This window comes from Lethenteron reissneri, chromosome 13 (assembly GCF_015708825.2).
Source record: "Lethenteron reissneri isolate LAM-NWPU_2019-01 chromosome 13, ASM1570882v1, whole genome shotgun sequence".
Taxonomy (NCBI): Eukaryota; Metazoa; Chordata; class Hyperoartia; order Petromyzontiformes; family Petromyzontidae; genus Lethenteron; species Lethenteron reissneri.
In genome coordinates, this window is record NC_083791.1 from 9,813,583 (window position 1) to 9,835,981 (window position 22,399).

Here is a 22,399-nt window from a genome sequence, read left to right on the forward strand (position 1 = left end):
GCGACTGACTTGTCACGGAACGCGTCCTCTGATTGGCCCTGCGATGGGGATGTGGCCCATCTCGCAACAACAGCAGCAGCAGGCACGCAGACACACACCCTTACCGCCGAACACGTGTTTATCGAGAGTATGGCAAATAGAATGTGGGGGGGGCAGGGAGACGTAGGTCGATTGTTGGTTGGAACCAACCAAAGGAGGAAGGTCGATTTTTGTTGTTTTGTGTTTGGAGTGAGCGCGGGAGAGTTCGTGGATGCATGGGGATTGTGTGTGTGCGTGTGTGTGTACGTGCGTGTGTGTATAGGGAGCGGTGGTGTAACGGTTAGCGCGCTGCGCTACGAACCTGGCCATACAGGTTCGATTCCCGCTCAAGGCCAACACCAGTTGCGATTATTTGACCCGGTTCTGGGCCTCCCCTAGATTGACTCAGCCTCAAATGAGTGCGATGTGTAAACATTGCTGGCCACCCACCCCCTCGTGCTCGCTAAACAGCACTTGCCCCGACAGTCTGTTAAGGCTATAAGGGCGAGCTTTGTGTGTAGTATGTGGAAACTAGTGGGGGAGCGGTGGTGCAGTGGTTACCGCACTGTGTGCTACCAACTCTCTCGCTCACGGCCAACATCGGCGATGAAATATATCTGAACCGATCGCGAACCTGCGCTTGATCGACTGAGTACCTGGCGCGGTGTGTCAACAACCAAAGAAATCATCACTGGGGAGAGACAAAGGCGGCCGTACGTGGTGCTGGCCACCCAATCCTTCGTGTGTGCCCTCGCGGCCTTCATAGGTGCTGCTTGCTAACAGAACGTGCCCCCTTATACAGTGCGTTAAAGGCGATGTGTCGGATAGCAGATCGAATTTCTTGCGAGTGTGAGAACCGCACCCATATGCTGGACGCTATGTACCAGCACCGACGAAAGCTGTGTCCCACGCCGGTGAGTCAAATGATAATGCCGTCGCTGGCTTTATTTTGGTGATTTTCGAAAAGTTTTTTGGTTTGGCCATGTTTGTTTGTTGTAGTGCAGAGTTAGACTGATGGCCTTAATCTAAGTTGTATAATGGTTGTTGTTGTTGTTTGAATTGCATCCCACTGGGATTTTTGCACACAGTGTTGGTGTACGGTGCTTTTTCTGCAATATTTTGATGTCTTTTCTTGGATTTTTTTGTTTGTTGCAGTTGCACCCGATTCAAGAGCCGAATGGCTCACAGGGCTATACCTAATACATGAACTTGAACTGCTGAGCCGATTTGGAATTTGAACAAGACTTCTGTGCAGAATGTTGGCAAAGTTGCTGACGTGAGCGTGCAAAGGACGCTGGGTTTTCCTATTTAGATGTTTCAAACGGTCTCTACACCATGCAGTGCCGGATTAAGCTAGTGCCGGGCCTGTAGCGATATTTTATAAAGGGGCCCTAAATAAAAAAAACACGTAAATATTAAAACACAATTTTTTTACTTGCACAGTAAAGTAATTGGATTTGTTCATTTGCTATACAGCCAGATAATGACAAATCGCTAACCTTAAACACTCGGTCGTTTATAAAAGTTTAAGGCGGTATAGTACTATAGTAATCGAGCATTTAGCGCGGGGCCCTTGAAAGTACGGGGCCCGTAGCATATGTAGCTACTTTTGCTACAAGGAGAATCAGGCACTGACTCCATGTATTATCGTCATCAACAACAAAGAACAACCAACTCCTGTTCCACGTGCAGCGCATTGTCAACCCCACCACGTATGCAATCGCTTATTACGTAAGCGCTTAGAATTATTACTGACAGTGCTTCCGCGGATTTCCGCGGAGCGAGTGGAAACAATGACGCAATCGTTTCACGTCTGATTTGCAAGTGGCTACCGAGGGGGGTTATTAACACGTTCCTTTGGAGTGGGCATGTAGGAACTTAGTTGGACAGCGCATTCGTGCACGACAGACAAACAAATCATCCCTGGTGGGCAGTGTGGAACCTGTTGTTCCTACCTGTATTACCTACCACTACACATTATAAAGCTACCGGAATAAAACGTGGGTTGTCTTTTCGTAGCGTTCGTTGCGTTTTAAATTCCCCCTCTACGAAATATTAATCGCGCGTTGTAAATCATGATCATAATATGATTGCAAATTATTTCGCGCAAGTGAGCCTCGCCAAAGTCTCTCTTAACTCGTTGTCACAGGTGGGTTGCTGCCACATTTGGGATGATTTGGCCACGTTACACGAGTGAGTCGATGGCGTCGTATGGCAGTCAGGGTTGCGATTTCCGCATGGAAAATGCGGAAGGAGGGTTCAAATTTTCCCGCATTTTTGCTAAAGTCAACCGCAAACGGTGGAAAGACTACTCCTATGACCGCGCGCTTTTAACAACACGTTAATGCGTTCTATTGGAAAGGATACATCATGTACATGTGCTCGTAATCACGGCTCCGCATTTGAATAAAGTATGTGGTTCTTGTGCGGAAATGCGGAAATCATATATTCATTCCAATCAGTAACTCAAAGCCCTACGTGATGCTGGGCCTTGCATGTATCCTTTCCAATAGAACGCATTAACGTGTTGTTAAAAGCGCGCGGTCATAGGAGTAGTCTTTCCACCGTTTGCGGTTGACTTTAGCAAAAATGCGGGAAAATTTGAACCCTCCTTCCGCATTTTCCATGCGGAAATCGCAACCCTGATGGCAGTAACCTGAACCCGGAGCAAAACCCAGCACCGAGGTGGGTTTTTTTTTTTACCAGGTAAGGGCCCCAGTGTAGGTTAAGCTCATGAAATCTGAAAACCAACATTTTCGAATACGAGTCTCTTGTCAGGCTGTGTTTGGTAGTTTTAAAGCTATATCTAATTCTTAGGTATATCTTTGTTACAGCGACGGGTTCACTGCATGTCGAAAGTTTGAGAGCCAAAGCACAGTCTCGTGTCCGGAAGAATTCGTGTACAGTATTCCATGCTTCAACTGGATTCTACAGGTTGACACCGATGAGTGTTGAAACCTCATGCAAGAATCAGAATCAGATAAATCGGGTTTTTTGATGGCTTCTTTGGGCAGAATGTGACGCTCAAGAAGATTAAAGCAGGCTAATCCAGAAACACACGTTGCTAGTACCTTGTCGCAACAAAGTCTAATAAACACAATTAAACGTCGCATTTATATTCTCCCTTGTATATGAAGACAAATGTTCGGCGTGCTTCCTATAATCTAGGAAGTGTATGTGTCCGTGTGTCCACTCAACCTCCAATGAGTACATGGCGCGGTGTGTAAACATCGCCACTAGGGAGACAAAAGCGGTCGGGCGTGGTGCTGACCACCCACCCCCTCGTGTGCCGTTCAGGTCTTAATAGGTGCTCGCTAACAGCACTTGCCCCTACATCCTGCTAAGGTTATACGGGGCATCTTCGTCTCTGACCTACGTGTGCCCCCTTACTGTCATCCGGGGCACATGCATCGAGTGCGTCTAATAATCCGGATAAATCGATGCACGTTTCCACGGATTTCTAGAAATATCGCTGACGACACAGCCTAGGGGTGTTGCGCTCTTGAGGATGACCCAGCAATTTCGGCTCCGCACCTGCAGCTGAAGCAGCAGTGGGTGGAGAAGTGGGTGGAGAAGTGGAAAAAAACATCGCGGTGGGGGGGGGGGGAGAGAATGCTCCCGTTCATTGGCGCTCCTCTCGCGCAAGAAGAAGACGAAGGGGGCGGTTGGAAGGTGTGAGCAGGGTGTGTGTGGAAGGTGTGTGTCTGTGTGTGTGTGGAAGGTGTGTGTCTGTGTGTGTGTGGAAGGTGTGTGTCTGTGTGTGTGTGGAAGGTGTGTGTCTGTGTGTGTGTGGGAGGTGTGTGTGTGGGAGGTGTGACCAGGGTGTGTGTCTGTGTGTGTGTGTGTGTAAGGTGTGACCAGGGTGTGTGTGGAAGGTGTGTGTCTGTGTGTGTGTGGAAGGTGTGTGTCTGTGTGTGTGTGGGAGGTGTGTGTGTGGGAGGTGTGACCAGGGTGTGTGTCTGTGTGTGTGTGTGTGTAAGGTGTGACCAGGGTGTGTGTGGAAGGTGTGTGTCTGTGTGTGTGTGGAAGGTGTGTGTCTGTGTGTGTGTGGGAGGTGTGTGTGTGGGAGGTGTGACCAGGGTGTGTGTCTGTGTGTGTGTGTGTGTAAGGTGTGACCAGGGTGTGTGTGGAAGGTGTGTGTCTGTGTGTGTGTGGAAGGTGTGTGTCTGTGTGTGTGTGGGAGGTGTGTGTGTGGGAGGTGTGACCAGGGTGTGTGTCTGTGTGTGTGTGTGTGTAAGGTGTGACCAGGGTGTGTGTGGAAGGTGTGTGTCTGTGTGTGTGGGAGGTGTGTGTCTGTGTGTGGGAGGTGTGTGTCTGTGTGTGTGTGGAAGGTGTGACCAGGGTGTGTGTCTGTGTGTGTGTGGGAGGTGTGACCAGGATGTGTGTCTGTATGTGTGTGTGGAAGGTGTGACCAGGGTGTGTGTGTGTGGGAGGTGTGACCAGGGTGTGTGTCTGTGTGTGTGTGTGTGGAAGGTGTGACCTGGGTGTGTGTCTGTATGTGTGTGTGTAAGGTGTGACCAGGGTGTGTGTCTGTGTGTGTGTGTGGAAGGTGTGACCAGGGTGTGTGTCTGTGTGTGTGTGTGGAAGGTGTGACTAGGGTGTGTGTCTGTGTGTGGAAGGTGTGACCAGGGTGTGTGTGAGTGGGAGGTGTGACCAGGGTGTGTGTCTGTGTGTGTGTGTGTGGAAGGTGTGACCAGGGTGTGTGTCTGTGTGTGTGTGTGTAAGGTGTGACCAGGGTGTGTGTCTGTGTGTGTGTGTGGAAGGTGTGACCAGGGTGTGTGTCTGTGTGTGTGTGTGGAAGGTGTGACCAGGGTGTGTGTCTGTGTGTGGGAGGTGTGACCAGGGTGTGTGTCTGTGTGTGTGTGTGGGAAGTGTGACCAGGGTGTGTGTCTGTGTGTGTGTGTGGGAGGTGTGACCAGGGTGCGTGTCTGTGTGTGTGTGTGGAAGGTGTGACCAGGGTGTGTGCCGCTTATAGTATTACGTGGAAAGCCCGCAGTGTCATGGCGTAGTCCAGTGCCGAATGAAGCTAGTGCAGGGCCTGTTGCATATGTCATAAAGGGGCCCTAAATAACAAAAAACATGTAAATATTAAAACAAACATCTTTTACTTGCATAGTAAAGTGATTGTATTTGTTCACTTGCTATACAGGCAGATGATACAACAAATCGATTACCGTAAACACCAGTCGTTCATAAAAGTCAAAGGCGGTATAGAACTATAGTAATAGAGCAAGTGCAGAATCACTGACCAGAATTGATAGCTTGAAAGCATTTAGCGCGGCGCCCATGAAAGTGCGGGGCCCGTAGCTACTACAGATGTTGTAGCATCTACTACATATGTAGTAGCATCTACTACAGATGTGGTAGCTACTACAGATGTGGTAGCATCTACTACACACGTGGTAGCATCTACTACAGATGTGGTAGCTACTACAGATGTGGTAGCATCTACTACACATGTGGTAGCATCTACTACAGATGTGGTAGCTACTACAGATATGGTAGCATCTACTACACATGTGGTAGCATCTACTACAGATGTGGTAGCTACTACAGATGTGGTAGCATCTACTACACATGTGGTAGCATCTACTACAGATGTGGTAGCTACTACAGATGTGGTAGCATCTACTACACATGTGGTAGCATCTACTACAGATGTGGTAGCTACTACAGATGTGTTAGCTGCTACTACAGATGTGGTAGCATCTACTACAGATGTGGTAGCATCTACTACACATGTGGTAGCTACTACAGATGTGGTAGCATCTACTACACATGTGGTAGCATCTACTACAGATGTGGTAGCTACTACAGATGTGTTAGCTGCTACTACACATGTGGTAGCATCTACTACAGATGTGGTAGCTACTACAGATGTGTTAGCTGCTACTACACATGTGGTAGCATCTACTAGGAGAATATATAACTATCAGCTTAGGGGGGGGGGGAGGGGTGCCAATCGATCAGGTGGGGCCCCCGATATTTTGATTTGTCTCGCAAGGTCGCAACTGTTGTACTGTATCTCACGGCTCCTCTTGCCCAGTCACGCCGTTCACCATTTTCATGACATTTTTTTTTATTTCAACCGCGTTTTAAATAAGGGGCCGTCCATAAATGACGTCACGCACCTAGGGGGGGGGGGGGTGTCAGACATTTGTGACGATGTGTGACGAGGGGGGGGGGGTGAGAAATGTGACGTCACATCAAAATGCGCAAATGTTTTCAATAGACAACACGTTCTACTTAATTAAATATACATTTTAATAAATGTTTTTCTCCTACAACATCAGAGTGCAGCGCCGCATTAAATACGCACTCCAATCACAATAGTTTAAAGCGATTTGAAGTATGTTTTATTTTTTTGGGGGGAGGGGGGGGGGGCAGAGCTTTGTGACGTCATATTTGAGGGGGGGGGTCTGACTTTTTGTGACGCCGTGTGTCGAGGGGGGGGTCAACAATCGTCCAAAATCGCGTGACTGTCATTTATGGACGGCCCCAAAGTGCGTTTGTGTGTGTGTGTGTAAATCTTGACTCAAAGCTTTCGTGACTGCAGGAATTCATATTCTTTGTGTCTTCACGTAGATAAGTTCAAAGAAAACATTACACGTGTGTACTTTTACACTGTCGTTGAAAACAAATCTCGTGGTGGTGGTGGATGTCAAGGCGGGCCCCCCAAACTCGTAGCTTTGACCGCCAGTGGTGGGGGGGGGGGGCTGTTAGGTGGGGGCACAGGCAGTCCCTGCCTGCCCCCCCCCAAGCTCGTGACGCTCCTGTCGCAGTGTGAGTGCGGGGAGCACGAGAGAGAGATGGAGACACCGTAGCCTTAGCCGCGCCATCGCTTCCGGCTGCGTGGACGTCAGGGCGTGCAGGGTCGGGCTGCTTTGTTGTTGATGATGCCCTGCATGTGCTGCTGCAGCAGCAGCAACAGGAGGAGGCTGTCACGTGGCTCTGTGGGCTTGACGAACACTCACACACACACAACATTGACGAACGCATGCAATCAATTAATTGTTCTTGAATATCTGCTGCTGCTGCTGCTCTTTACTGCGTGACAGTCACGCGTGAAAGCATTCGCCGAGGAAATAAAGGTGCACGACAGAGGTAAGGGGCCGTCCATAAATGACGTCACGCGATTTTGGACGATTTTTGACCCCCACCCCCCCTCGTCACACGGCGTCACAAAAAGTCAGACCCCCCCTCAAATATGACGTCACAAAGCTCTGCCCCCCCCCCCCCAAAATAAATAAATCATGCTTCAAATCGTTTTATATTATTGTCATTGTAGTGCGTATATAATGTGCCGCTGCACTCTGATGTTGTAGGAGAAAACATTGATCAGAAAGTCGATTTGATTAAGTAGAACGTGTTGTCTATATTAATTTAAAGTTGCGCATTTTGATGTGACGTCACATTTATCAAATCCCCCCCCCCCCCCAGGTGCGTGACGTCATTTATGGACGGCCCCCAAGGAGGATGGGCAAGTGTGGCGTTGATGCGATGTTGACTCGAAACACGAGCGTTAAGTAGCAACAACAACAACAAAAACAAACTCCCTTGACGAACTCCCCTCCACTCTCCATGGTGACTCCGGCAGGCACCACCACATCACGTCAGACGTTTCGCGGCCACACCTCAAGGAGGCCCCATCGCTTCGCAAGCCCCCCCCCCCCCCCCCGCAAAGCAAAAAAGAAGGAAAAAAAGTCTTGCAATCTTTGTTCCTAATACTCTCTACCCCGCCGACGTTGATTGACGATGTTAGCGCGCCCACAAAGAGGTGAAATTGGATAACGCGAAGAGGTAATGCCTGAACTGCGTGGCCCCGAAACAAAAAAAAAACAGCAACAGGGATTTGAAATTCCGATTCGACCCTTAGCAGTGACGGACTGCGACACAAACAACAAATGTTCAGCTCAGGCGTTTTGTAAACACAGCGGGAGCCCAAATTGCCTTGCGATCATCATTGGACCTTTTTGGCTGGGTCCCAAAAAAAAACAAGCAAATGGGCCGGTGACGAAGAATCTTTAGTATCTGGGGACTTAATTGCCAACCGAGAACGTAAATAAGCAAGAAGCGTACACACGTTAGAGGTAATGCAATATTTTAATTGAAAATTTAAAACGTCACACTTGCAATTTCCCCACCACAGACCGGCCCACCAGGGCATTCGCCACACGGAGTGGCCATCACGCAGAACGGGCAATATGCCCGGTGGGCCTGGCCCTGAGTGAGCAAAAGCGTTCCTGTCACTCGATACAAATGAAGGAATGGCAAACCCGCATGAAAACACGAGCACAGCGAACAGTTTCTGTCAAAGGTAGTTCATAACTCGCCATTACTGCCGCAGGTCGCTGGTTCTTTCCACTCAACGCACGAATCGGGGCGACCGCCCTGGACCCCGCGCTTTGGGGGGGTGGGCTGGGTTTGTCTCGCTTTCGACGTCACGCTGTCAGATGTAATACTCCTCCCTTGTTTCGTTTGAAGACGTCTGTGAGACCCACACTGGGCTTGCCCCAGGCTCCGCAATACCCCCTATGGACGGCCCTGCTCAATTGCATGCAGTGACCGATTCACAGACAGGTAGTAAGAGTACTGCATGTTCAAATGCACACTGAAAAGTTATATTTGAACCGTCATCTGAGCCGGGGAATCGAATTCATTATACACGTGCTAGACGAGACCGCCAGTGTACCCTTGCTCCTGGACTGCAGCTTCGCAGTGCTAATTCTATCTTTGGCACGAGATTGCTTTTAAGGGCTACCGCATTTCTAGGAGGCTCGATTGGCACACATCGTGAGCTGGGAGCTCCCCAAACGCTCACTTTTACACACGCCCACTCCGCCACTAGCCCCGCCCACTCTGCCACTAGCCCCGCCCACTCTACCACTAGCCCCGCCCACTCTGCCACTAGCCCCGCCCACTCTGCCACTATGCCCCGCCCACTCTGCCACTAGCCCCGCCCACTCTGCCACTATGCCCCGCCCACTCAGTGAGCGGATTCGCTCTCTTGATATTCACTCTGCCCACGATTCAGGTAGCCCCTCCCACAACTTACTTAGCCCCGCCTATTCCTTGGGTAGCTCCACCCACTGCTCAGATCATGAATCGACAAAATCCACTCGTCTTCTTGGTTCTTTCGGTAAAGTCACGTACAAGATAAATAATAAAATAATAAAACATAATAAAATAATTCTCACGACGTTTCGGCCACAACGCAAGCAGCCGTCCTCAGGTGAAGAACAGGTCTGTCGGAAAGACAGCATTAAGACAGCGTCTATCTTTCCGACAGACCTGTTCTTCACCTGAGGACGGCTGCTTGCGTTCTGGCCGAAACGTCGTGAGAATTATTTTATTGTTTTATTTTTATTATTTTATTATTTCCCTTCTACGTGACTTTACTGAAAGAACCAAGAAGATGAATCCCTGCAGTCACGAAAGCTTTAAATCGAAATAAAATCCACTCGGTTCTCGCATAGAGGGAGTAGTTGTTGCCTTCCTGAAGAACACCACGTTATTAAAAAATCGCGTTGTAATAAACAATATAGAATGTAGCGTAAAGCACAGTCGGCGACAACCCGTGAGATGCGTACGCGGGCTGGACAAAGACCGAGGCGCGTGGGTTAACATCTAGAAACATCCAGCAGCATCCCAACACCTTTGTGTGGTGATGCCACCTCGAGGCAGGCCGACGTAGTTCCGTTCAATCGATCGCGCTACATCCAATTCGAATCCGCGTTATATATTCAAAATAAATGTGTTCCCCTAATACATTTATCGCGTTATACCCAATTCGCGAAACGAAAAAACACGCAGCGTTTTAGTAGAACAGACTGCGCAGCAAATAGGTCATGGGGCAGGAGTCATTTTTGGACTCATGGGCAGAAGGCAGGGAGGGTTTCTGAAATCAGAACTGCCCCCGATACACCGGGTACGCTCGGCAATGGAAGGAGGCTGCAGTCATACCACCCAAGCCTTCTCACCTCCCACCCTCTTCTGCGCTGCCAAGTTGGGTATCCCCTCCCGCTTGTAACGCCTGTGCGTGCACGTTGAACTTCTTTCACACCGTACATTGCTAACCGCACGAATCGGGAGGTACGGGGGTAAGGACAGCAAACTGAACACGAAATTTATAAAGAAATTAGTTTTCAATCGAGATGATGATGATTTAAAAGTGCACAGCTCCAGTGATCTAGATTAGCTCCAGTGACTTCCTAATACTGGTAGGAACCTCCTGGTTACACCAGCCCACAGGGGATTATTGTGTCCGTCCGTCGTGCATCCAAAAATGGGAGTGGGGCTGGGTGGAGAGGGGAGGGTGGGGAGGGTTGGGTGGGGAGGGGCTGGTCACCCCGTGGTGCCCTAATAAAACTCAACGTTTAACCTTCACAGTCGGCCATATTTGCGGAATACACCACGCCGCCGTTGACCCTGGCCATTGACCGAGCAACCCAACGTTCCTACCAGCTCCCTCCGCAGGAATGTGTTATCCGGAAGGAAAAAGCGTTCCAGACGATGGCCACAGAAGCGCATCCGAAAGCGCGCGAGGCAGTGACCGTCATTGTTCGATGGCTGTGCGTCGATAGTTCAATGTTCATGTGCCAATTTATTGAGGGACTGCTGCTGTGCTGTGTTCTTGGTGTGCTCTGGGACTGGATTGTTGTTGCTGCTCGCTCAGTATAATTCATGCATTACACTGGTTAACACACTTTTTCTGGCATAAGGTAATTTTGGGGTGCCGATTCCAAATCTGGCATCAGTTGTCTATCACATCAGGTTTTTGAGATATCAAATATTGCATTTTCAATAAAAACTGCGGAAGAAAAATATTAAATAAATGTGGATATCTACATAAAATTATATTATAAACACACTATCCTAAAAATACAGCACCATATTTTAACACTAAAGCAGTCATTGACTCGCAACAACTTGCAATCATAAGTGACAGAGTTCATTTCGGGTAAAATCAATGAAAATGGGGTATGCCGATAGCATAAAAATTAGATGTGATAGAGCAAATCTGAGATCAGATTTGGAATCAGCACCCTGAAATTAGTCTAAAACAGCTTTAAAAGTCCAGGCCAGAAAAAATGTGTATTGTTGTTGACCAGTGATATTCATATTTAGTGACTTACCATTTTCTAGATTTTGCACTCCAATCGTTTCGTGTGCATGTGTTGTATTGTTCGCTGTTGTAACCTCGCTGAGCCAACCCATACCAGACCACCGTGAGTCCGACCTAAACTCCATCGCCCACGTTCGGATTCCTCCTCGAAAAGGCAGCTAGGACCTCGATTTAAAGATTCCCGATTCCGAATTTGCCAGCAACCGCTCGTGAAAAGTGCGTGGCCGCGGTTTTTGCGGCGGGGTCGGCGAGCGGGCGCGGGCAGAGGGGAGAGCCACTGGACATGGAAGACGATCTACACTCCCTCAACACGAACCCCGGTCAGGCCGCATTCCTCCGGCCTGACCGGTGTGTCCCGGCGTGAACTCGCGACACCAAACCCCCTACCCTCCTACCCGCCCCATCTCTCACTCTCGCTCGCTGCCATTGCCTGCAGTTAGCCGACGGGAGCTTTTGATGTAGACGCGCCGACAAGAATGCCTCCTCATAATAAAGGTTGTTGGGTTAGATCGCGTTTAGTATGAATGTGTCGTAACCCTCCAGCAAACGACACAGCCAATTAGTAAGGGGATTTGTCACGTGAACAAAACGCCAATTAGTTACTACTTCAGCCCACCGGTGTGTTGGAGAGTAAATCTACAACATTTACAATCTGAGTAGAACGACGTGTCGCTGGTAACTACATCCAGCATCATTGGCTGTGTCGGGTGGTGGAGGGTTACGACGCATTTATACAGTATTTACGCGATCTAACCCCAAAACCTTTCTTACTAATATTATTGGTCGCGAAAGCCGACGCGCTAAACTGAATAATGCTCCTGTATAAATTTGTCTCGCCACGTGAATATAAACGTTTTTTTTTAGATCTCATCGGTCACACAGCCTGCTGTCGTAACTCGCTCACCCGCCTTCCATACTGGGCATCTGTGAATTAGAGCTGCGTTGGTCATCGGATTCCTCTTGAAGTGTACATAAAGATCCTGATTCTGAGAGTTGGTTGTTTTTAGCAGCATTAGCTTAGCATGCAGGCACCAATCTAGACGGGCGTCGATGTTCAGTGTCTCTTCAGCAAAGGTTGCTTCAACCAATAGTGGTGAACTGTGAAAAAATTAACCCGTAAAAACAAAGTTTTTCACTATAAATCCTTTATATGCGTGGCGGCTAGAGTCCTCTCGTCCTCTGGCTTGAGATGGCTGCCACCTATGGGTCAGATGATTGTCTGCCACCATTAAGCAATTGGTAATTAAATATAATTTTTGTCCTAAAAAGTGTAAAAAAAATTCACTAAAATTAATTGTCACGCACAACGAGTCTGTGTGGAAAATTTCAGCTCGATTGGATCACGGGAAGTGGGTTAAAAAACGACCTAAAGATTTGCACGGTCGTAAGCGCGCAAGCAAGCGAACTTAATATAAATGATTTAAAAAGAGCTTCATAGCTCATCGGATTCCACCAGTGTAAATAAATATTGAGATTCTGAACTGCCAGACAGTCTGTAGGCAAACACCCTCTCGGTTAAGGTCCGCAACGCAAGACAATCATGAGCGTCGTTCAATGAATATATGTAACAAAGAAAAACGTAAATTTCGCCTCATTTAATAATGTTTTTTTTGTATTACATCGGCCACATCTGCGAGCGCATGGCGAGCATGTTGCCAATTACACGTCCAGGTTCAAGGTTTGCGAGCTATGTGATGACAGCTTCACAAACAACGCGATCCGCCGGAGAGGGTTTAGAATGCAAATGTACGGACCATTATTTGGTTGATCCATTGTTTGATTGATCAATCGTTTGCTTGATCCACTGTTTGATTGATCAACTGCTTAATTCATTATTTGGTTGATCCATAGTTTGCTTGATCTGTTTGTTTAATCCATTGTTTGATCAAGTGATTGATTGATCCACTGTTTGCTTGATCCACTGCTTGCTTAATTAATTTTTTGATTGATCCATTATTTGATTGGGGTGGCCACTGTGGGTCTCCCACTCGTGGAAGAGGCATAGGCAGCGACTGGTCGCTGTTCTTTTGTTGTTGTGTATTCATTTGTTTACTCAGTTCCCCTCTTGAACAAGTGACAGCAGGCAGCGAACTCATGTGTTGGTTCTAAAGTGAACGAAGCACTTCACCTGTGCTCCTGCTGTTACGTGCGTCACGCCGCTGTGTTTGTCTGCAGCAGTGCCCCGGTCGTGGCTGCAATTGGATGAACTCCGTGCAGCGCTCATTGCGGCTGAAGGTCATTTTCAATGCGAAACAATCATGACAAGGCAGTGCATGACGATCGATTGCTCTTTTTCGTCAGTGGGATGAGTTGGTTATTCGGACATACACGCTTGGAAGCATTTAGCCTCATACTGCTTGCTACTTGGCAATGTTGAGCGCTCCCGCTCATCAAAAAAAACAGTCCCCACCCCCTCCCCAGATGAGGCCTTGGAAATTGCAAGTTCATAGAACAAACATGTCCCGAGTAAAAAAAGTCATGCCGGCACACACACACAGGGTCACATTCACAGCAAACACAAAAAGTTACGCAAAAAAAAATCACGCTGCTGGGAACCACTCACTTGGTGCCCCCATTGGGAGGGGGGAAGGGGGGTGTGGTGGTGGGGGGGAGCCACCGTGACCCCATTGAACTCGCAACGCGCACGCCTCTGCGACCGCTCAACGGGGTGGGTCAGGGGCTCGGGCGACGGGCGGCTCAGCAGCCGCTCGTGGCTTCTTGTTAAGGACTGCTTCGTGACGCCAATCATTCGAGGACCGACGTCTCCGTATTCCCTACGTGCATCGTCACAGACGAACCACAAACACCTTGCCGACCTCGGCAAGGAGCATGCAGCGGCTTGTGACCGGCCATCGGGCAAAGTCGTTCGCCGCACCGAGCGCTTCCAGATGCGCTTCTGCGGTCGTGTGACACGGATCACACGAACGCGCTGTCCAACCAAGTTCCTACCTGCCCACTCCGAAGGAACGTTTTATTTTACCGGATAAAGATCCACCGAGCTACTTGGGGAAAACATTTGTTAAGAAGTCTATTTAATCAAGTAGAACGTGTTGTCTATATTTATTTAAAGTTGCGCATTTTGATGTGACGTCACATTTCTCAAACCCCCCTTCCCCTTAATTCTAGATTTGAAGCTTTCGTGACTGCAAGGATTTATATTCTTAGGTTTTTTTCGGTAAAGTCACGTAGGTAAAACATTAAAATTAATAAAAGTAAAATAGAATAAAAATCACGACGTTTCGGAGGCAACACAAGCTTCCGTCTTCAGGTGGAACCTCTTGTCATACATCGTCACAAATGTCCGACCCCCCCCCCCCCCCCCCCACTAGATGCGTGACGTCACTTATGGACGGCCCCTTGGTTCGTTTTCAGAAGCGACCTGGCCACAAACGATCGCTCAAGCGAAGTGGCTTCTCGCGTGGCGATGTACAGCAGCAGCTGAATAATTCTGAACGCGTGGTGTCGACTCTGGACGTATCGGAGGGAAAAAAGACCCGGGCGATGATGGGGGAAGCAAGTCCGCACGCAGTTGCTAGACCCAACGCAGACTTAGCTTTGTAGATTTACGTTAACCCCCTTACAAGATTTTGCGACCGTCAAAAAAATAGGTCAACATAATTTTACATTTTCTTCATGTCTGCGGCTCTGTTTTTTTAGCACGCGCGTTCGTGTCAAAGGCAAATTAACTGCTGTGGGTTGCCAGACCACAATCTGCACGATCCGCTCTGCAAACACGATCCGAGACGGGGGCTTATGCAAAAAAAATCCGCCTCAAATACCTCTGCGGCAATAGAAGAGATACGCGACACGTAAAATAAAGTTGGGCCACATTTGGTTAGAATCAGGTATTGATTGCTGTGCTCGCTGAATTTGCAGCCCGTTGCCAATGCACGGTTAGTGAGATTTTAATTCCTTCGCCGGCTATACAGGAGGTAGTGGGTTCGAGCTCAACGCTGACGCCTGCGTGGATTTTTTCTGGGTCCTCCGGGTTTTCCCCCCCCTCCACATTTCGCAACACGCGTTTCGAGTATTTTGGCTTCAATGAATGTTCACTTAAGCCACTTCGTTGAGCCATCATTTGTGGCCAGGTGACTTTAAAAAGAGTTGTGTAGCCCAGTGGGCCTTACCTGCTAAATAAAAAGTTTGGTTTTTAAGTTTAACTGCGAGCAGACTTCTCCATGCAGCGGTACATGTCGAGACCACTCTGCATGATCCGTGTGGGTTTGTTGGAGTGTGTATTAAATGCAAGGTTACAGATGCTTTTTCGCGGAATAAATTACCGATTGGAAACCCAACAGTGGACAGCAAGTGTCACCGGGTCTGTGGGGGCCTTGGTAATAAGAGTTATTTAAGTTTATAAAAGCACCCTTACAATAATCTTTGTCAGGGCGATGGCACAGCAGTTTAATAACCTGTCCAGAGTTTGCTTGTCCTGAACCAATTGGCTGCTGAAATGATTCTCCCACAAGACCGTGCGTGGGAGCCCGATAAATTGTGGTAAAATAAAAAAAGCCTTTCTTTCTCGACATGTAAACGGACAGACACGAAATGAGACTTGGTTATTGTAATTTTTTTTTATTTACTCTGCAACGCCGCTCATGATTATTTTGTGCATGGGAGTGGGTACCGTGCGTGGCTAGTCTAGGGGCACGTGACGAATTGTAGGAGATTCGATGCGCCATTGTGACCGAAGGTGGTCAAGGATTAGATTTACAATGTATTTCTTACATACATTTCTCATTTCGTTTGTATCATTTATAGTTCTATTTGTTCACTATTTTTGAACAATCTCGCACTCAATTTCATGCAAGTATTCTACAGCAAGAATACATTTTATTTAATCGACACATTGATACATCTTTCTGGGGTAGGAAATCTCAAGAGAAAAACTGAACTACATGCGAAATGCATCGGCTTGGGCGAGTGGTCAATCGCTACACAACTGACAACAAATTGAGACAATAAACGCCTCGGGGTAAGACAAATTTCCTAGGACACGTTCCTGGAAAACCCATAACAGTCGTAGAGAAAGGAATCCAGAATTTTATTTTTTTGTGGGTCGGTCCAACATTGAGATTACACACGACTAACTACTGTAGCAGGGTCAGGTCTGGTTATAGGTAGGGTTCTGGATCGCCAGCGTATCTGGTTGGCTACATTGGTTATGGCATGTCGAGTTCGCCAGTGTGGTTCGAGATTAGGGCTGGCAAGCTAGCACGGTTAGGAATGGGGCTGGGGGGGCGGGGCGTATCTAAGCAGGGCATAAGGGATGACTGTGGCCTGCAAGGAAGATCCTTGGGATGGCGGGGGGGGGGGGGCAACTTTGTGATCGAGTATGGAGAGGTCAGGGGGGGGGGTGTGGGTGAGAGTGTTCCCATAGCGAGTCGATGTCACTTGCGCTGCTGCTGTGACGGCTGCTGTTGCTGCTTGCCCCCCGCGTCGCCACCGTCTGTTCCGTCGTCCGTGTGCGCCATGCGCGTGTACACGTGCTGGCCTCGTTCTCGCACCACCTTGCGGATCATACCTGGGAGCAGTCGCACGCGTTGCAACACGACCCGCGCCCGTCAACATCACCCCCCCCCCCTCGTCTCGCACCCGTCGATTATAGAGGCACGTGGTGTAAAGTTGCTAAGCGGTAGAGAGCATACTCTTATTCTTTGGTTCTTTCGGTAAAGTCACGTATAAAGATAAAATAATAAATTGAATAATAGCATACGACATTTCGATTGCAACACAAGCAATCATCATGATTAAATAGCATACGACGTTTCGACTGCAACACAAGCAATCATCATGATTGCTTGTGTTGCAATCGAAACGTCGTATGCTATTATTTCATTTATTATTTTATCTTTATACGTGACTTTACAGAAAGAACCAAAGAATAAGAGTATACTCTTAGTTTTTTCGATAAAGTCGCGCAGGTAAAAAAAATGAAATTAAAATTAATAAAATAATAATAATAAAAAATCACGACGTTTTGGAGGCAACACAAGTCTCCGTCATCAGGTGGGACCGTCACAGCCAGATTTGCTGTAAGAGTATGAATCCCTGCAGTCACGAAAGCTTCAAATCTAAAACGGTAGAGAGCAGCTTACAATCTGACGCTCGTGAGTTCAAATCCTGGTTGTGGGGTCGACTCGGCCCATCAATCCTTCCCCCCTCTTTGGAGGGCGATAAAATTACTACCACTTTGTGGGGACAGTCAACACTGGTTGTGCCATGTGTGGGGTAGACTCACTCCTCCGCACCACAGGCATGCGTTCAACCGGACGTGCTACAATGAATTAGTGACATGTTGTACGCGATGGGTTCAAAGGACCTCTGGAGTAGTCTCCAATGGCAGCATGTACCACGGCGCTAAGAAACCATAACGGCCTCAAATCAAAGGAGCGCTTCCCAAATTCATTCCATTCTAGTCTAACGCACCGCAAGGCTAGCAACCCCCATTCAGATCTATGACACTAACGCACCTAGCCCCCCCCCCCCCCCACAGCAGCGGTGGCAGCAGCAGCCGCAGCAACAACCGACGCAGCAGCAGCCGACGCAGCAGCAGCAGCCGACGCAGCAGCCGACGCAGCAACAGCCGACGCAGCAACAGCCAACGCAGCAACAGCCGACGCAGCAGCACCTTTGTCGCACAGGAGCTGCAGGGCTTCGCGCGCCAGCGACACGCGCAGGTGCAGGCGCTCGGACACCACGGAGGGCGTGATGAGCCGGTAGTTGGGCACCTCCTTCTGTAGCTTGTCGAACGTGGCCGTGTCGAACAGCACCATGTTTCGCAGCTTCTCGCGCGACACTTGCTTGGACCACTGCAGCAGAGTGCGTGGGCAAGAGACCGCAATTGGAGTGGGGGGTATGGGAACAGTACACAGTCCAATTCCAGCCAGTGTAATATCCCATCAATCCACGGTCGTAGCCTTCCAAGAGACTTTGCAGGGCTGCACTTTTACCACCCACGATGTTGAAAGGCCTCCTAGAGAACATTTTTCCCAGCATACAGAATTCGTTTTTTCGAAGGGGCAAACCCCGTATCCGTTTTCACCGTTCCTAACGTCAGCAGCAACTTGTAGAAATGATGCCGACAATGATTGGCCAGATAGGTCGTATGGGTGTGATTAACCTACACGACGAAGAATTATTTGTTGTTGATGGAGCAGACCTTTGTCTGTACCTGTATTTTCAGCTGGTCATTAAGAGAGTCCCATGCCGGTCAAACCATCATCAGTGCGCTACCTTGTTAGACCAATTCAGATCTTAGTGGTCACCCCGTGCCCGTTATTACAAATCTCAACGTTCATCCTAGAAAGTCCCATGACAAAGGTGAAACACAAAAAGACTAAACAAATGTTCCCGTATCGAAATGGCTGTACGCCGTATGGACCTGAAAACTAAAGATCCCTGTACAAGTTCACGGGGTAAAACCGTAAGGGTTCACATGTATGCGAGTCTGTGAAGGCGGGGAGCATACAAGTGCAGTGCAACAAAATAGATTCCGCTGCGAGGTCCATTACCCACGCCATACCTGTACCAAAAAAAACCTCCCACAGGCCGACGAAAATCTGAAGTTACCACTTGGCCACGTTACCATTACACCGCGCGTCAAACGCGCCCTCAAACCCACTTTACAGGCGCAGCAGCCGCGTCCCCACGACCACTGGGGGACGCGAGACGGCTCCTTGGGCCGATCGGGGCCTCTCCAGAGTTTCAAGTTCATTTATTTAAGTTTCAAGTTCATTTATTAGATATAGCCCTGTGAGTCATTCGGCTCTTGAATCGGGTGCAACCGCAACAGACAAAAAACAAAAGGATGAACAAAAAAATCTTAAAGTGAATATGTGATCGAGTGCAAACAGAAAATCCAAGAAAAGACAGCTAAATATTGCAGAAAAAACACCGTACACCAACGCTGTGTGCAAAAATCCCAGTGGGATGCAAGTCAAACAACAACAACCACAATACAACTTAGATTAAGGCCATCAGTCTAACTCTGTACTACAAACAAACATGGCTAAACCAATACGCTTTTCGAAATCACCAAAATAAAGCCATGAAAGCAATGAAACAGTGATCATAGGACTGACGGAATTTTCACAATAAATGGCATAAACAACATGTACTACCAAAACTCTGCAGCCATAGCTGGCTGCACGAGTCACTCCACAACAGCAGGAGGCGGGCCTGACGGCTCGCAAGCGCCTTTAGCGGTCAGAGCGTGCATCGCACTCCAATCTCGCACCTTTTTCTTGGCTTTTCCACCGGTTGTACCGGATTTTGGCTTCTTCTCTTTAACGGCAACCTTGCCCGCCGTGCCCTGCTTCTTTGTGTCTTTTGGAGGCTGCGAAGGGTTTCAGAGATGGCCACAGGACACACCGCAAGGCAAGGCACATGTTTACATCGAAACGGACCGAGATAGAGAGCAGCATCTCGGGGTACAGCAGGTGGCCAAACTGGCGCCTCCCAAGCCGCATGCGGCTCTATGGAAAGTGCACAACGTAGAACACACACGGGAGTCACAGTAGGAACGAATACTGAATGTTTTCCCGTGCCGAAAACGGTCATTATATTTCCACACACACTTAGCCCTTTGCAGAACTCACGGGTAATTTTTTGGCTCTCGCGCCGTTACAGGTTGGCCACCCATGATCTCGGAGGACATTCGTGGCCAGGACCAAGGTTTGCACAACCGCAGGCGATAAGAACACGTGGAGTTTCTCATCACAGGCAGCCGAGTCGATTTTAAGAGACACGGACCCGGCCCCTGGCCAAGGCTTGGGGGTCTCAGACGGCAACGCATTATCATACAACGACGACAACGAAAGCGTGGTGTGAACAGGTCTTGAAATGATTCACTCTGGTATCTTGTAATAAACTATGCCCTATGTTAATAAAGAGACTCGGCATTCAACGGCAAAAACGACACGGGCGAACGCGTGACTCTCTCTGGTCGTGGCGAGCAGCACACCCCGACGTCTAGCTGCCGAACACGCATTGCTACTGCCGTTGTACGAGTAGAGAATAGTAAATCCATCTGTAGCGCACCCCCCCCCCCCCCCCCCCCATTTACGTAAAGCGTGGACTCGATTTCTCAACGGGGAACGATAAACACAAATGCAAATTGTGTTGTTGTGCAATCCTCGATTTAACTCCACAATCTCACGGTGAGAAATTTGATTCAAAACTCAAACGACGCTTTCGAAAAAAAACTCATCGTCGCCAGCATTCAGATCCACGATCAGCCCACTGTGGGATGACGATCTCCAGAAAGCCGCTGCCACCTCCCGCGGCCTCGCGATGTCAACGATCAGCGGGGCCACACGCAGCAATACAACAACGCGAGGTGGTCCAACTCAGATTTACACCTACACGCGTTTTGCCTCGTTCCCCACTCGGCAGTGCCATTACTTTTCTTGCTGTGGATTTCACACCTGATGATGATTGCTTGTGTTGCAGTCGAAACGTCGTGAGATTTTTTTATTGTTTCATATTTATATTATTTTATTATTTCCCTTCTATGCGACTTTACCGAAAGAACCAATAATATGAATCCCTGCAGTCACTAAAGCTTTAAATAAAAATATAACGCATCCAGGATGTTACGATTTTACAAAAGCAGGAAATGACCGCTGGTGCGAAACGAGTTGTACGTGTCCACGTTGGCACTCGCAAGCACTGCAAAGAGTCATTAGTGGCACCAACATCACGGGCTATTTGAACGTGCCAGGCAGTCGCGACGATAAGACTCGACAACAAAATGTATCGTTACCATCACTGCAAAGAGAGGCGCTCAATGGGAGACCATGCAGCAGCCCAGCGGCGAGAATCGAGACGCATTCAGTGAGGGTGGGGGGGCGAGCGATTTCTAGCTGCCATATATATACACACACGTGTAGGAGGTGTGTGACGACGCGTCGGCTCTTTGATTAACATCGATTAATTGGCCTAATAAGACATTCTAATCGAAGTGTTTTTTGATACCCCCCCCCCCCCCAGTGATTGCAAATAAAATGAACAACGCTGCTGCACCGAGTCAGGAAAATAAACAAACATGATAGAAAGAGTAAACAAAAATAGGTGTTTTTTTTTATTAAATCGACGCATTTAATAGTATTGTTATCCAGAATCGTGACAATTAAATGGAATCGTCGGTTGGATGATGAGGGTGGGGGGGTGTTAATCTGACACCCCGAATAATCCATTAGACACCCACTTCATTGCCTGTCACGCAACCACATCAGCCCCCCACCTCCCCGTGATGATTCGCTTCACCTGAAAACAATGTAAGCGATGTGCACTCTAATCGTTGCCGAGAGCACGTGCAAGCGATTAGGAATATTAATCGACGCGTGATTGCGTGTAAGTGGGGAGCGGTGGTGGAGCGGTTAGCGCTACGCTGCGCTACGAACCCGGGGTGACCCGAGTTCGATTCCCGCTCACGGCCAACACCCGTGAAAGCGATTACACTGGTCAACAAAAAAAAAAAATTCTGGCCTGGACTTTTGCAGCTGTTTCAGACTCATTTCAGGGTGCTGATTCCAAATCTGATCTCGGATTTGCTCTATCACATCTCATTTTATGCTATCGGCATACCCCTTTTTCATTGATTTTACCCGAAATGAACTCTGTCACTTATGATTGCAAGTTGTTGCGAGTCAGTGACTGCTTTAGTGTTAAAATATGGTGCTGTATTTTTAGGATAGTGTGTTTATAATATCACTTAATGTAGATATCCACATTTATTTAACATTTTTCTTCTGCAATTTTTATTGAAAATGCAATATTTGATATCTCAAAAACCTGATGTGATTGACAAAAACTGATGCCAGATTTGGAATCAGCACCCCAAACTTACCTTAAAACCATTGGAATACCTTATGCCAGAAAAAGTGTGTTGACCAGTGTTATCTGAAAATTGTTGATACTGCTGCTGATACTCCTGCTGTTATGGAGTGACTCATGCAGCCAGCTATGGCTGCAAAGTTTGGTCGTACATGTTATGTATATCGTTTATTGTTACATTTGAATCACAGTTCCTATGATCACTGTTACATTGTTTTCATAGCTTTATTTTGGTGATTTTGAAAACGTTTTGGTTTAGCCATGTTTGTTTGTTGTAGTACAGGGTTAGCCTGATAAATGTAATCTAAATTGTCTTATGGTTGTTATTGTTTGACTTTCAGCCCACTGAAATGTTTGCACACAACGTTGAAATGCGGTGCTTTTTCTGGAAGACTTTGCTGTTTTTTCCTGGATTTG

General features: G+C 48.1%; 1 protein-coding gene across 1 annotated transcript; it reads right to left on the minus strand.

Moving 5' to 3' along the window:
- Positions 1 to 16,533: 16,533 nt before the first annotated feature.
- On the minus strand, positions 16,534 to 19,787 carry LOC133341947 (small ribosomal subunit protein eS25-like). The gene is made up of 4 exons (XM_061550790.1): positions 19,773 to 19,787; positions 19,383 to 19,481; positions 17,775 to 17,955; positions 16,534 to 16,667 (listed from the first exon to the last, which is right to left on the minus strand). Exons 1-4 carry the CDS (start codon positions 19,785 to 19,787, stop codon positions 16,534 to 16,536), a joined length of 429 nt encoding a protein of 142 aa, XP_061406774.1.
- Positions 19,788 to 22,399: the final 2,612 nt, after the last annotated feature.

Bases quoted from the DNA above. Each gene is read 5' to 3' on its own strand.
- LOC133341947 (XM_061550790.1), bottom strand. The intron at 17,956-19,382 runs GTGCGAGATTGG...ACTCTGCTGCAG, and splicing joins GTGGAAAAGCCAAGAAAAAG to TGGTCCAAGCAAGTGTCGCG. The intron at 16,668-17,774 runs GTGCTGCTGCGT...GACTGCTCCCAG, and splicing joins GCAGCTCCTGTGCGACAAAG to GTATGATCCGCAAGGTGGTG.